Source organism: Spermophilus citellus (genome assembly GCF_964194105.1).
Source record: "Spermophilus citellus genome assembly, chromosome: 10".
NCBI lineage: Eukaryota > Metazoa > Chordata > Mammalia > Rodentia > Sciuridae > Spermophilus > Spermophilus citellus.
Genome location: NC_138197.1, coordinates 98596289 through 98611906, shown reverse-complemented (window position 1 = coordinate 98611906; position 15618 = coordinate 98596289). Strand labels below are relative to the sequence as shown.

General features: G+C 34.9%; 1 protein-coding gene across 2 annotated transcripts in view; it reads right to left on the bottom strand.

The window, feature by feature from the left end:
* Positions 1–15618, bottom strand: part of OTOGL (otogelin like) — a gene marked incomplete at both ends in the record, with an annotated part of 123565 nt that overhangs the window by 92854 nt on the left and 15093 nt on the right. For both annotated transcript variants that reach the window (XM_081311620.1, XM_081311621.1), the window contains 5 exons: positions 949–1074; positions 1277–1383; positions 6112–6218; positions 6811–6938; positions 12129–12334. In XM_081311620.1, coding sequence (XP_081167746.1) covers positions 949–1074; positions 1277–1383; positions 6112–6218; positions 6811–6938; positions 12129–12334 — 674 coding nt within the window. The remainder of the gene's footprint in view (positions 1–948; positions 1075–1276; positions 1384–6111; positions 6219–6810; positions 6939–12128; positions 12335–15618) is intronic.

Genomic DNA, 15618 nt, shown 5'->3' with positions numbered 1-15618 from the left:
AGGGAAGAAAAAAGAGGAGGGAGAAAACATATTCTTGGGTTAGTATCTGTTCATTCTAAGGTGAGAGAGATTTGCATGGTTGTAATAGAGATAATAGAGCCAGGTCGTTCTACTCAACAGCCAACCTGCTTTTTGTACTGTTTATTAACAAGGAGGTTGAACCAGAACTTAATCAACCATGTTACTATGTACAATGTTTCATTGAGCTGGCCATTTTCTTAGCAAAACATTATAGGAGAAAGCATTCATTTCTATTTCTGTGTATGGGTTTATAATATGCTGCAACATCCTTACCTTGTCATGGAGGTAACAAACAACTCAGGACTGGCAGTGTTCAACATACTGACACCAACAGAATAATGAACTGAAGTCAACAGTCCCATTTCCGTGTAATTCTCATTATATTAAGCATATGACATGGAGGAAATCACTTAGCACCTTTGGAGTCTATTTTTTTTTAATCTGTAAAACTACCAGGGTTTGTGCATTCCTCAGTATTCTTCCTTAATGTCTATCAGTACCGAAAAATTATACTTAAAATTTTTAAACCTCATCTCTATCTCTTCTAAGTTACTTTTTATTTCAAATATTAAAATTACATTAAGACTTAAATCATATAATGGGAAAATCTGAAGGCTTTTTCTCAAACTTTCATCTTTTAAAAAATGAAAATACATAAATTATTAAATATCATTAAACATTAAGAGAACAAAATATTTGCCATGGGAACTCTAGAACTATAAATTCGAAGTTTCCTAGGGAATATAAAGTAATGAGTCCTTTATTCAAGAAAAGCAACCATTCCTCTCAAATCCTGCAAGGGTAGAAAATTGCAATAGACCTGATGGCCTTGGAGAGGACAAAAAAAATAAAACAAGATGTGATCCTTAGATTGCTGAGTTCTAGTTTCCAATGGGTAAAAACTTGGTGTCCTCACGAGGCACTTACCATCAGGACAGTAACATCCATCAAGACAGTGAAGATTGCTGCCAAGACACTGCTTCTCAAACGTGCAGGTAGGTGGGCAACAACTGATGCAATCCCGATGCACAAAGCTATCATCGCATTTATCAGCTGAAATGGGCAGACAGGAGAGCTTTAATTGTGTATACCTCTCTTCCAAAAAAATCAGTGTTTCAAATAATATGCAAATTTACAAATACAATTGCTTCAATTAAAAAATCTTTTCATTTCATTAGTTTCAATAAGTTTTGATTTCTAGGTCAAGACCAAAAGTAACAGGAAATGCATAGGGTTTGAAAAATAAAGAACATACTGCAAGCTGGAAAGTCATCTCTCCAGTCTTGAATAGGGTAGCCAGCGTGAGAACAGGCTCTGGCATACTCTGTGGCTGCTCGACAGTAGGTTTCATCATCATCAGTCCTGGGACATGAAAAGACAGAACCAGAATCACATAGGAAATATTGAGAACCCTGCCTTGGAGCTACTGACTCATAAAAATGATGAGCGCCTAGCAAACATTCCAAAAAGATGTCAGTATGCCTGTCTTAGTAGAGACAATAATGTTAAAAAAAAAAAAAACCCACCAACATGTGATTTCAGTTAAGTATGCCTGGATACACTGTCTTCATCAAAGTCTTTCAGTAATTTGACCACTTCTCTTTTGAGCCAAGAGAACACTACACTAGAAAACATTTCTGTTTTAATTATAATATTCTTACCAGAATCCTTGTAGGTAAATATTAACTTCTACACAAAGAATTCCAGACCTTTTAGGATTTAATAATCATAATAGATAAAATTTAAGTCCCACTAAACAGATAAAATTCTATCCCCTAAACAATATCAAGTATGAAAACTGTTTGCAAACACCATGCTCTTGATTGTCCACATGCCAAAAAGAAACCAATGCCAGAAGTCTGCAGCACTGAAGTACCATTCAAAAGGATTTTGATGGTTCCTCAGCAGTCCTTGCAATAAGACTCCAAAACAACTTTGAAAGATTGAAGAAATATCATTAACTTAAGATTTAAAAGAAAATTATGAATTCTTGTACCAAAGTTCGGTGTTTTTATAACATTGCCAGGAGTAAATAATCTCCAATTATTTTCTTGTAATCACTTTAGGAATTCTCCAAACAATAATTTCTTATGGGATCTGCCAATTTCCAAAGCAGGTTAACTAGGCATTTGGTTTATAACAAGTCATTGGGCTTATTTTTCAGCCCAACCCAAACTCAAAATTAAATAGCTAAATATCTTAAAAGATAACGACCTTAGGAATGTTTCATTTTGTGAATCTTAACATTTTCAGTACCTCAATTGCAAAAGCCACCATCTCAAATTTCTCTTGTCCTGTGCTACTGTAATTGGAGCTTATCCAGTCTAATTAACTGAACTTTAGAAGGGAAAAAAAAGGATTCTAAACTTTAGAAACCCAGAAAATTCTAAAACTACAAAGATCTTTTTGATAAGCAGCATAAGGTAAAAAATGCTGAACTCCTGGAAAGACATTAAGTTTATGATTTATCTTAATATATTTGCATGTTTCTTGCAATTAACAGTGGTTTTAAAAGTTAGCAAAGTAAGCAATCATTGCTTTTTCTAACCCAGTGCAACTAACATTAAAAACCCTACCATTTATTAAGTGTCTTATTACTCTAGGAATTATTTTAGGCACATTATCATACGGTTCCTCATTAAAACTCTCTACAGTTGATCAGGAAAGAAATTATTATCCCAACTTACTGAGGGGAAATGAGCTTATTTTTCCATTCTGCATGTTAACTTTAAAAACGGAAGCGAGCACTAAAGAATAGTTTTTTTCCCTACTTCAATTGACTTTGATGTGGTAAAATTAAAGTCATTTCCTTGCTGGTTTTGGCATTTCTGAAAGCACAAATGGGGGCTATAGTTTCAAGGATTGGTATTGAGTTGTCCTTCAAGCTCAAACACAAATGTCATCTCCAAGGAGTTTCAGAGGTGCTCCTGGGGAAGTCAGTGGTCCTCCACGTGCACTGAACTTTTCATGTAGAGCACTCTGTCATTGCTAGGAACCAACACTCTGTCTCACTAGAATGAGTTCCCAGGATGGAAATCACGCCTACATTGTTTCTATTTCCTCTCACTGTGGCCCAATGCTCAGCTCAGAATAGACACTCAAAAGATGAATGTTGAATTAAATTCAATATACCAGTATAAGCCAAGCCGGAAATTAATTTGTGTTCAACCAATTCACATTTTCATTGTTATGTCATAGGACCCTGTGACTTAGTTCCCTAATACAGGAAATGAAAAAGAATCATTCATTTACTATTGAATGGGAGAAAGACTGTAACCAGGTCGAGTGCTGAAGGAAATATGAGGGATGTGAAAGGCTAACTTCTATAGCTTCTCACTCCCATTCTGTTAATGTCCACTCACTCGCTTATGATGCTCTTCTTCCAATATTACATGCCTGCTCTGCCCCAAACCTGGCCTCTCCACCTCAAACACATCTCCGAAGTTATCAGCTAATTTCAACCAGTACAAAGTGTTGCTCTATCCTACTTTTTAATTTGCTCTGGAAAAAGCAAAATTTCGAAGGCCAAAGCCTAAAGATACCAGAATTTCCAAAGATAAAAATGTTAATTTCTCAATGATGAAATATCAGAAGTGCCATAGACTTATTTTTGTCTCAAATTCCCCCTTCTGTTCAATATTAGAACACGAAGATTTTGCTGGATATGAAGCTGCCCAACCAAAGACAACATTGCCAGCCTCCTTTGTATCAGGAATAGACAAGTTTCTAAGTTCTGGCCCAAATGGTTAAAAGTTGGAGTATGCATGGAACTTCCAGGTCAAAAACATGCCAGCCCTCTAGTCCCTTCTTCCATTTCTAGGGGGTTAAAATGCATATACAGTGATGGTCAACCGGTTTTGGCCATGAAATTGAAAATAACACATTAGGCCAAGGGGATGGTATGGCAACAAGATTGAACATTCAGTGGGAACTTTGTGGAACAGAGCTATGATACCAACCCAAGAGCACTTACCAGCTTGAACTTTTATATGAGAGAAACATAAACCTCTCATTTAATTTAATCCATGTTTCTTTGTCTATTGGAGCAGCTAAACAAAAATATCCCAAACTAGTAAATGAAGAATGACTTTCCTGGGCCAACTGAAAGATAGTTCATCTCAGCCTAATTGAGAAATGGATGATAAAGATGTTCATGATAATGTGATTGAAAAAAAAAAGACTATTGAATAGCAGTCCAAGAATGAGTCACTGTGGAAAAAGAAGAATTTTAGTTGCATATATATGGTGAAATAAGGATCGTGACCTACCCATGAGGATCTTCACAAAAAAGACTGAGTAAAAAACAAGGAGACATAACAAGTAGCTCTCAAACAAAAAAATAAAACCAAAAGGGAGCCGAATTTTTCAAAATATATGGTAAGATCACTATCCACTACTTTGGACAGAGAGGAAACTATTCCAAGTTTAAGAATCCTTAAAATTTAGACGATATGCAAAAATCAAGGTACAACTATATTGTACTTAAAATTAACAAGTATCACAAGTCAGTTTATTTTAGTATTTGGAAAATATTGCATTCATTACTTTTATAATAATCTTAATATAATTAAAGAGGAATAGTTAGAGATACATACCACCTCAATCTTCCTTCTCTGAGCTCATCTTTGAAAAACTTACACATCCTAACAAGCTGCCCAAGATTCCTTTTTTTTTTTTTGGTACTGGTGATTGAACTCAGGGGCACTCAACCACTGAGCCACATCCCCAGCCCTGCTTTGTATTTTATTTAGAGACAAGAATCTCACTAAGTTGCATAGAACCTTGCTTCTGCTGAGGCTGGCTTTGAACTCGTGATTCTCCTGTCCAGGGCCACTGGGATTACAGGTGTGCACCCACTGTACCCGGCTTCTAAAATTCCTTTTAAGTGGTTTTACTCAACCAAAAACTAGTCTGGTCTTTTACAAAAAGGTTCCAATGTATCATTTACACTTCTTGGGATTCATAAAATATGTAGACAGACATAGTACAATTCCTTGAGGCATTCTTGAACCTTCAATATGACTAATCACATGCACTTGGTATGTGATTTAAAAATAAATAAAAATAAAAATGACTTAATTTCAATAATGGATAATTATCCTAAATTCTGAAATGGTGAACAAAGTATGGTGAACTATTGCCTAGAATACCACCTATTCTCAGTGTTCTTAACCTAGAGTAACATGCAGCAATCTGTGACCTTGTATAGGAAAAACATTATATCTTTCTTTACACCCATCTCCTAATGAAACAGCATGGTCATTGATTATGCACATAGACAACAGATCACAGAGCACTTAGCAGTATCTATGATTTTTGTCACCAATGTACCTCACATTTCATTTTCTCATGTTTTTTTTTAATTTTCATTCCCCATTACAATTGCTATGGTTATCACAAAATATTTTTACATTCATAACTATGTCAAATTGCAGTAGTTATTAGATTTGTAACATATTTCGTTATTTCAAGCACACACACACACATAGAGTTTGGTAACTATTTCATTACATAAATTTCCTTTTTAATCTTGTGATATTTTGTGCATTTCAAACCTTTTTTTTGAAAATGGCTATATATAGATACAGATACAAATAAATATAGGTATAGATATAGAGATAGATATAATCTGGATTTTCAGAAAGGTACCAGTGAAACAAAAATCTTTAAGAGTCAATATATTCCACTCACTCTTGCTATGTAAAACATTTAGGCTTTACCTCTTATACAGCAAGCCTTTAATAACTGTAAGTAAAGATTATGTTTTATATTCCTCGTTACATTTTTTCAAATTGCAATATTTTCTGAAATGGCTGTTACAGAAGTGCTTTTTGGTTTTCATTTTACATAAAGAAAATTTCATTGAAAATACTAATCATGGGGGCTGGGGATGTGGCTCAAGCGGTAGCGCGCTGGCCTGGCATGCGTGCGGCCCGGGTTCGATCCTCAGCACCACATACCAACAAAGATGTTGTGTCCGCCGAGAACTAAAAAATAAATGTTAAAAATTCTCTCTCTCTCTCTCTCCTCTCTCACTCTCTCTTTAAAAAAAAAAAAAAAAGAAAAGAAAATACTAATCATTTCACTTACTTGCAAAGATCATTAACACAGCTGGCAATATATAAGTATGGATCAATATATTCATGGCAGCTTAGGAAAGGAAACTGCAACAGTATCTGACACTTGAAGAAGATTGCCTGTGGGGGAAAAAAGTCCAGTTGTCAGAACATGTTTTTTAATGTTGTCTCTTTTTTCTTTTTTTGGTAATGGGGTTTGAACTCAGGGGCACTCAACCACTGAGCCACATCCCTAGCCCTATTTTGTATTTTATTTAGAAACAGGATTTCACTGAGTTGCTTAGCGCCTTGCTGTTGCTGAGGCTGGCTGGCTTTGAACTCGTGATTATTCTGTCTCAGCCTCTGAGCCGCTGGGATTGCAGGCGTGCATCATCACACCCAGCTCGTTTTTTTATTGTATCTTTGTTTGTTTTTTTATTTACTGACCAATCTGCAAGATTCTTTGATATCACCAAGAAAGAGAAGGTAATGTGCACTTACAAATTTTAAACAATAGTTTTCTAACTACATATTTTCATGATGAGAACATTTATTAAACTAATTATATTCACTATTTCCAAAATTATCTTAAAAGCTGATCGATATTGCAATTACACTTCCTGAATTTCATATTTTTAATTTTGTTGTATCTGCACTAAAAAGCCTAATATTAAATATACAAATAATATGGCTATATTATTTCCAAATGCCTACATTTTTATATCAAATTTACCTCAAATGCTGGCATTCCACTGGAACATGGATTTGGGAAATCTGAGGGTGTGGGTACACATTTGGTGTCCTCTGAAGTTTGCACCAACCAGCTGTTTGCAAACATAGCAATGTCTTCCGTATAGTCCTCTATTTTACACAAACACACACACAAGCAAATAGCCATAAGCATATCATTTTCTACAAACATAGACACCATTTTTCAACATTAACTTCCAGGTCAAAAAGTTCAACTCAATAATATAATTACCAATCAAATTATAACATTACTTTAGCATGATAAAAATAAGCTGAATAAAATATAAGTACCAAAAAATTTTAATACCATTGGAGAGAAAAAGGAAACCCATTGGAACCACATGAGGAAGGATTGAAAGTGAGCTAGTCTGACATACACACCCTGACAGTGATAACTATCCAGCATTCAGTTTAGTGCTGTATAAAGGAGAAAACCTATGCACAAACTTAAAAAATAAAAATAAGAAATAAGTAAAAGTTTGGTGTGAAGTTTGTCAGGCATCTCTCGTTCCATTTTACATTAATCAGAATCTTAATAAAGTCAAACTTTCATTTTTAGGGCCCTTAACGATAAAAAAAAAAAATTGTTGAGCCCTTTGGGGTAGTTCAGAGAACAGTAACATAAACAATGAAAGACTAGAAAAGACACCTAAAAACAGAGACAATTAAGAAGGGACTCTGTGATAAACAGTGGTTCTAAAAATGCTCAGGAAAAGAGCCCAGTACCAAGAATCCTGAACCGATTCCAGACTTACTCAGAGGGAAGATTTAGGAGCTCATATATGGGCCAACAGACATTTGATGGTGAACACTTTGGACTCTTGGCTCCAAATCTAGTTTAAATGGCTTACCAAACCTGACCTGTGTACAAGTTAAAGACCTGATATGGAAATCGATCCTGCCTCACATTCACACAAAGGCTTTCTCAAGTCTCAGGGACTTGGCAGACCCAACCTGGGATGTCATGTGGAAGCTTCGTTTAACACTGTTGGATGTCAGATTTGAGCTTTGGGTTCTCTACCACTCAGATTGGCAGGACTATAGGTCCACCACCAATGGCGGTCTACTGCACCACTGAATGAATCAAAAATCTTAAACTGAATGTTTCACACTGTCTCTGATCATCTTCCAGATAGAAAGATAATGTCTGCATGTCTCTACAAATATTGTGAAGATTAAGTTCACTATCTCTAAGAATTTTTTGCTCTCTTAGGGCACACAGCTCCAAACTTCACTGTATCCCATAAGACTGAGTAATCTGGCCTCGGCACTCTCCCTACTTCCCTCCACAGACCTCCTACATCTTTTTCTCCCACTCTCACTCTTGCTCAACCTCTCCAGTCATCCTGGCTTTTTACCGCTCTTCAAACACTCAGACTCATGCCAACCTCAGGGTACTTGTTCTCACTCCTCCTTCAAGACTACTCTTCCCTCAGATCTTCCCTCTGCTCCCACTCTTAATGAATTCAGACCTCTTTGAATGTGACTCCATCACAGGGGCCTCCTTTGCTACATGATCTAGACTAACGTCAAACACACACTTGTCCTAATCCTCTTTATCTCCTTCCCCCACCATCTTTTTTTCATGGATGTTATGGCTCGCAATATATATATATGTATGTATATATTTGTTTTCTCTATTTATTATCCACCACAATATGGACCACATGAAAAGAGAGATCGTGTCTAAGCTGTTCTATTGCTGTAAATAGTTCACTATCTATCATATAGTAAGCAGGCGCTCAAAATATATTTGCTGAATGAGTAAATTAAAAAAATATAGGAAAGTTTGCAATACTTATTAAATTAGAATCCTAGAGCATTCAAACTAATCTGGACCAATTCATTATCTCTAGTTGGAAATATTACATACAGAACAAAGGATAGGCTTGCTCTACTATACTAATTTTGAAATTTATGTTCTTTTTCAAGAAAATCTTTTAAAAAATATTTATTTTTTTAGTTGTAGTTGGACACAATACCTTTATTTTATTTATTTATTTTTATGTGATGCTGAGGATCGAACCCAGGGCCTCGCACATGTAGGCAAGTGCTCTACTGCTGAGCCACAACCCAGCCCCTTCAAGAAAATCTTATATAGTCACATTTCATTTTAAATTATCATTTTTAAAAATATAAAGAATAAAGTCACACTTATTTTCAATATTTTTTCTAGCCAATCAACACTTTATTCTTCCAATTGACACCTACACAGATAACTACCATTTACCCCTTGGTCCCACCAAGGTCCCATAAGAGTAGGTTTCCTTCTTCCTTCCTAGAACAGTAAGAAAACCTCTTGTCTCAACAAGACTGGTACATGCTCACCAACCCCATCACTGTGAGACCCTGCTCTTCTGCATCATGAAAAAGCCAAAAGAGGGCAAGGGTGCAAATTTCAATGTTAATAAACCAATTAGGCAATCCCTTTGAGATCACTTCAATCCCAGCTTTTGAGCCACTTAGCTATTTTCATTCACTACATTGCATTCATAAAAGATCACAAAATTTATTTCAAAAACTTAAATCCATTTCTATTGGTGGTCTGGGAGCCTGCTGAACTAAAATTAAAATCGTTCGTATGAAATACGCTGTAAGTAGAAAAGTTTATTATTCATATTGGGACACTTTCGATAGTGAAGAGGAGACACTATTAAATTATTATGCTGGGAAAAATGAGAGCAAACCAGGGCTTCTATGTTGGTGCATAGTGAGACCCAGCCATGAATTATGGAAACAGAATTCTCAACTAGACAACAAATTTAAAACATTGTATGTGCACAGAAATTCTGAAGTCTCATTTCTTTGTGACGTCATCCTTGAAGGATGAGTAGGAATGCAGAGAGAGAAAAAATTTTTAATTACTGTTAAGAAACTGCATTCATTGACATTCAAACTGTCCAATTCTCTCTAAAGATTTTTCTAATCAGCACAGTACAGGCTGAGTTTCAAGAAAATACAAGACATCTTAAAGCTAAAGATAATACAGCTCCTCTACAGACACTTTCTTGAACTTTTATAATATGGAAGGAAATGGACAGTTTCTTGTCATATTCCCACAAGCTGTAAGTTAGATATATATTTTTTAAATTCCCCTGCCTTACACTGTGTACCAAATAAAATTGTGAAGAAGCTAAAGTCTCTTTGAGGTCTCCTCCCACATACCTTCAAAAGTCTTTGTTTTCTACTAGTTCAACCATAGCTTAGTTTAACTGCCTCCTGCCAGTTTTCTCCCACTTCTAATCTGCTAACACCCTTGTGCCTCCTGCCCCAGTTTTCTTGCTGCAAAAAAAAAAAAAAAAAAAAAAAACTATTTTATGTTCCAGGTTATCAGAATCTGGCCCTTCACTTAGATCCCTAATCTGAGTCTCCATGCCTCTAGCAAGAGTAGATGCTATTTTCTATTCTGACCCACACCACACTCACCTATGTCCCAGGGGATCACCCAAGAGAACTGGACTGAATATTACTTTTTTCATGAAGCTTTGACACAGAAGAAAAATAAATTTTAAAATGACCCTCCCTCTGATTTGTTCTGCCTAAGTCAAGACCCCAATTCCTAGAACAGTCAATAGATTCCAAATTTATGAACACTTTCATTCCAAATACCCAACTGGATGCAAAATACTATTTCATGATGATCCTAATACTGTACGTTTGTATTGTGCTCACGAATTTTTGAGCACTTTCATTTACATTTTCTCATTATATAGCTACAGTCTGGGATGCTCTCAGGGTCATTACTATTGTCTCCATTTTATGTATAAGAAAATTGACTCCTTTGAGTCCTGCTCTCTAACATAGTTCCTGCTAAACTAATCCTGATGCTGGATTATCCATCGTGGGCAAAATGTTTGCATTTTAATGAGGGCTTCTGAAAGCTATGTAAGGACGTTTTCAAACATTTTCATCTCAGCTTCATTACAGTCTTGTTGAGGAATGCTTAGAGATGATTATAAATAAAATGTATTGAGTATTATATACATGCCAGGCACTCTAAGTGTTTTACATGGATTGTCTCCTTTAAGCCTCTATGAAGCATTTGTAGTATTACATCATTCACCTTAGGAAGTTTAATAAATAGCAAAGCAGAATTTGAATCCTACAGTCTGATTCCTAAGCCCATTCTCAAAGTGGTCCTTTTATTGTCCCTTAAAACACAATGTAGAGGCAACACATATCTATTAATTTTGAAAGATAAAACAAAAAGTATCATGTAGTAAATTATAGTCTGAAAAGCAATTGCTCCTGTCTGTAAGCACAGGGCTGGGAGACAGTCAGGTCTACAGCATCTGTAATCCAACCATAACAGTATCATTTACAAGCTATGTTACATTGGGCATATTACCTTCTGTGCTCTTAAGCGCACAGAAGGTAATACCCTTCTATCCTACCCTGCAGGATGTTGTAAGGGTTGGGAACAATGTAACTATATGTTCATAATTAACACTATGACAAATAGTACTAAGGTTTATTATTATTACTAGTAGTGGTAGTAGTATTGGCTACTCTGTAATTTCAGAATTGTTATATTCCTATTTTACAGCTGAATAAACTGAGCATCTGGAAGCTTAAATTATCAAATTATAGAATTTGTTAGAGTTGGAACAAGATTCAAAGCAACGTCCACTGGTACTAAGAACAATGTTCTTTTTATGGCTTTTGGCTCTCATATTCTATTCCCATTGCATGCTAATACCCAAATTGAAACAGACTAAATTTCTAATAACTCACAGAAGTTAGTTTCATGACTTAAATTTAATAGATATTGGGTAGGTATGTAAGCCCTTTCTAAGTTACTATTCAGTTTTTATAATCCTGCCCGTATTTCATTGTATTTTTAAACGTATTATTTGTCACTTATTTAATTTATTCTTATTAAGATTAGATACAAAATGGCTTTTATCCTGAAGTAGATGTTTGATTCAGAAGGGTGTCACTCACTAGAACATAAACTCCAGGAGCAGTGGGATCTTTGTTTTGTTCACTGTTGTAGCCCAAGTTCCTATAGCAAGAGATACAGATCTATCCCATGCTGCTAACACAAAGTAAATGCTTAATTAATATTTGCTATGGGAATAAGGCTTCATTTTAATTTAGCAATAGCTACAAAACTAACTCATAGTTTTCAAGAAAGAGACAAAAATGTTTAACTATTCACTTCACTTAAAAGCACTGAAGCAGGAACAGGGTAGCCAAGAATTTTCCCCAACCTGTGACGAGTCTTCAGGGTACTAAGTGCTTAATCAGTGAGGTATGAAGACTCTAGAAAGTACCACACACTCTTCCTGTTCCACTTACCTTGCTGAATTATGAAATCATCAGACTGTATGTCATTGTGGTTTCCACACAGGCCACATGATTTTCCATTATGCTCCTCAGACAGTTTGAGGTAAATTCCTGATATTCCATCCCAAGCCAAAGAAAAGCCAAAGGTGGTTTTCACCAGAATGTAGTCAGCTAGTCTCTCAATGAAAACCTGTCCAATTGTCTGAGGCAATGTTAAACTTGAAAAATAGAATGAAGACAATCTAAGAATATGATAAAGGATCAATTATAGATGATGTATTTTCTTCTTGAAGTGACTTCGATAATAATTAAAAGACAATTGCTACTCAGTTACAGAATAAACTATGCAGTGAGATCCCCAAAGTAATCACTGTATGGGAATCTCAACATTTTTTAAAACTTTAATATTGACATTAAAATACAAGGAAAACAATCATCTTTTCCCATACCAATTTGGAGTCTACCCTTACAACCGGATGCTTCTCTTTTTTTTTTTTTTTTTTTTTTTTTTTGAGTGAAGGGGTTGGGTACCAGGAATTGAACTCAGGGGGCATTCAACCACTGAGCCATATCCCCAGCCCTATTTTGTATTTTATTTAGAGACAGGATCTCACTGATTTGCTTAGTGCCTTGCTGTTGCTGAGGCTGGTTTTGAACTTGCAATCCTCTTGTCTCAGCTTCCTGAGCCACTGGGATTACAGGCATGTGCACTGTGCCTGACTGGATGCTTCTTTTAACCAACCAAAAATGCACACTTGCTAAGTATCAGTAATTTTTTAAAATCTGCAAAGTAGCTACCTATTTAGAATAATGAGGGAGGGCTTAAGTTATGTTTTTTTCTAGAGAGTTAAAAATAATCTAAAAATCCTGCTCAACAGTTCTGAAGTCAAGACAAACAATGTTCAGAATATGCAAACATATTCAAGTTCTAACTTTCTTTAATTTTATTTTCAATGTGGCTATCAGGAAATAAGAGTTTCCATTATCAAAATATCACCTTAGCATAAACCATTGTTTTCTAAAAGAAAAATGTCTCAGAATAGTTAATCATACTTACATTAGGAATGTAATATAAATTGTCATGTAATATTGCATAGACTATTTCCTAGGTTTCAAGGTGGATACAGTGTGGCCCATTTAAACAAAGGTTAAATAAGATATTTAAACTCCTAATCTAATGTCTAATTTTTCCATTTTTCACACACAAAAAAAAAAGTGTGCTTAGGAAATCAGAAACATAAGGGAATTGAAGAAAACTGAACAACTGGACATGTAAAAAGCAAAGTCATCTAGGAAACATTTAAGAGAACACTGTTCTTCCATCCATGAGTATTGCCGAAAAAAACAGGTGCTGATAATTAAGGAAACTGGAAAAAATTCATTTCTGTTAAGATAGCATGCCAAAATAAAATCACAAACTATAATGTGAGTAAAATGGTGGTGAATAGGTATATTCATATACTTCTCTCAAAAATTTCAAATTAGTGATTTCTTCCCATAGAGCATGGATACATGCATCAGAAACTACAAAACCAAACATACTAACACATGAAGGGACAATCCCCAAAGAAGCAACTTAAAATGTCTGTAACCATTTGCACAAAGGTATTTGATAGATAAATATTTACAAAAAATTTGTTATAACATAGGAAAATAACTAAAAACTTAATTAGAGAACAAAAAGACTAAATGTTTTTATGAAAATTATAAATATGAGGAATTCATAAAGTCAGTTTGAAATAATATTGAATATTATTTGCTTGAGATTGCAAGTTTATAAAAACTATACTTGAAAAAGTAAATCATGTTTTATAAACATTTTATAGTAATGGGATGCTAATTGTAAATATAATTACTCTGTTGAGGGTAATTTTTTTTTGTCAGGTTGTCTGTTACTTGGTTTGTTACCTGTTCTGTATAATAGTTAATTTAATTGTATACACAACTGTTTAAAAGAAAAATGGGTACCTGTGCTTATTTTGAAGTTTATAACATAGAAGTATATTAGAGGAGATAGGGAATAAAAATGAGAACTAGATAAACTCCAGTTAGTCTAAGACAAACCCCAAATGTGTATAAAGTTCTGATTTTATTTTACAATAGGAAACATTAAAATGCAAGCTAAAATACATACACAGATTAATGCTAAAAAGTATTCACGGATTCATTTCTACCAAAACCCCTTATTTCACAGTTGAGAAAACTAAAATCCAGAGAGATATGGGTTAATGTGCAGAGCCACCATATTTGAGTTTATTTTAGCAAATATTTCTGTTGCACTTACTGTGAGTTAGGCTCTAGGCCATAAACAACATTAATATAAGCAACATTGCTGAGTAACAAGAAAATCATTTTTTCTATCATGTAACTGGAAATCACCATAGAAATGCTTTCTCCTTATTAAAACTAAATATATGTCTTCCACTTCACAAAGGGTTAATCTATCTGAATGGCATCTCTGTTTTACAAAACATGTAATTTTTAAGTGCCCACTATATTACCCAAATTCCCACATAGAGCATCCTAAATTAACTATTTAAATTCAGCTCTAGGAAATGCATGTTTAACTGCGCAATGCTTCCCATTCAAATGCTGTTTTTGTTTAGAAGGAAATAATCAAGAAAATAAGCCTAGAGAGATGGAGGGGCTATTCCTGGTTGCAACTGTGACAAAGCTCCTTGGTACTTTGTCAGAAGCCCTCTCTGCTACTGCCTGCTGCCTCTTGAGGAATGTAAACTGAGAAAAGGCATCATTGGTTGGTAAAGCCATTGCTCTGGAAAGAATCCTCATTGTTCAAAACGTGGTAGTGAATTCTGAATGATGGATGCAATTGTTCCAGCCCCCAATTTACTTTTTCTGGCATAACTCAGCTAGGAAATATTTAAATATTTAAAAGTGTCTCTGTAATTATTTAGATGGAAAGGTAGTTTATTCCCAGTATTTCTAGCTTTAAATGCATAAAACCTTTTGCAAAATATATAAATATACACTTCCCCAAAACTCTTGGGTCATATTCTTGGCAGACAGGAAGCCAGAAGCGGTTGCTCTCTGATCTATTCAAGAAGGCCAGTTATTTATTGTCTCTGAGTCTTTGTCAGAACTTCAATGGAAAATCTCAAGTGACACCCAAACTTCATTCACACAAACTTGGAAAGGCCTTCAATTATCATTTCAAAAATAAAACAAAATAGATTTTTGTAAGGTCCTGCTACAAAGATAAAGAGGAAATATTTAAGAAAAAAAATAATCAGGAGTTGAATATAAAATAAAATAATCAGGAGTTCAGTATAAAAATTTCTTGAATTTCTCATTTAAAAAATATGATAAACTTATCTGTACCTGTATAAACATATTTCTGTCCTGCACAAGAATTAGAAAGGTCAAACTGGTAAGATTCCTGGCTACCTGCTTGGCCTTAGATCCCACTGAAGTTTTCATATCTCCCATACAACGGAAGGGTACTGTTGAAGAAATATCTCTTCCTAATCTCCACAATTCACTT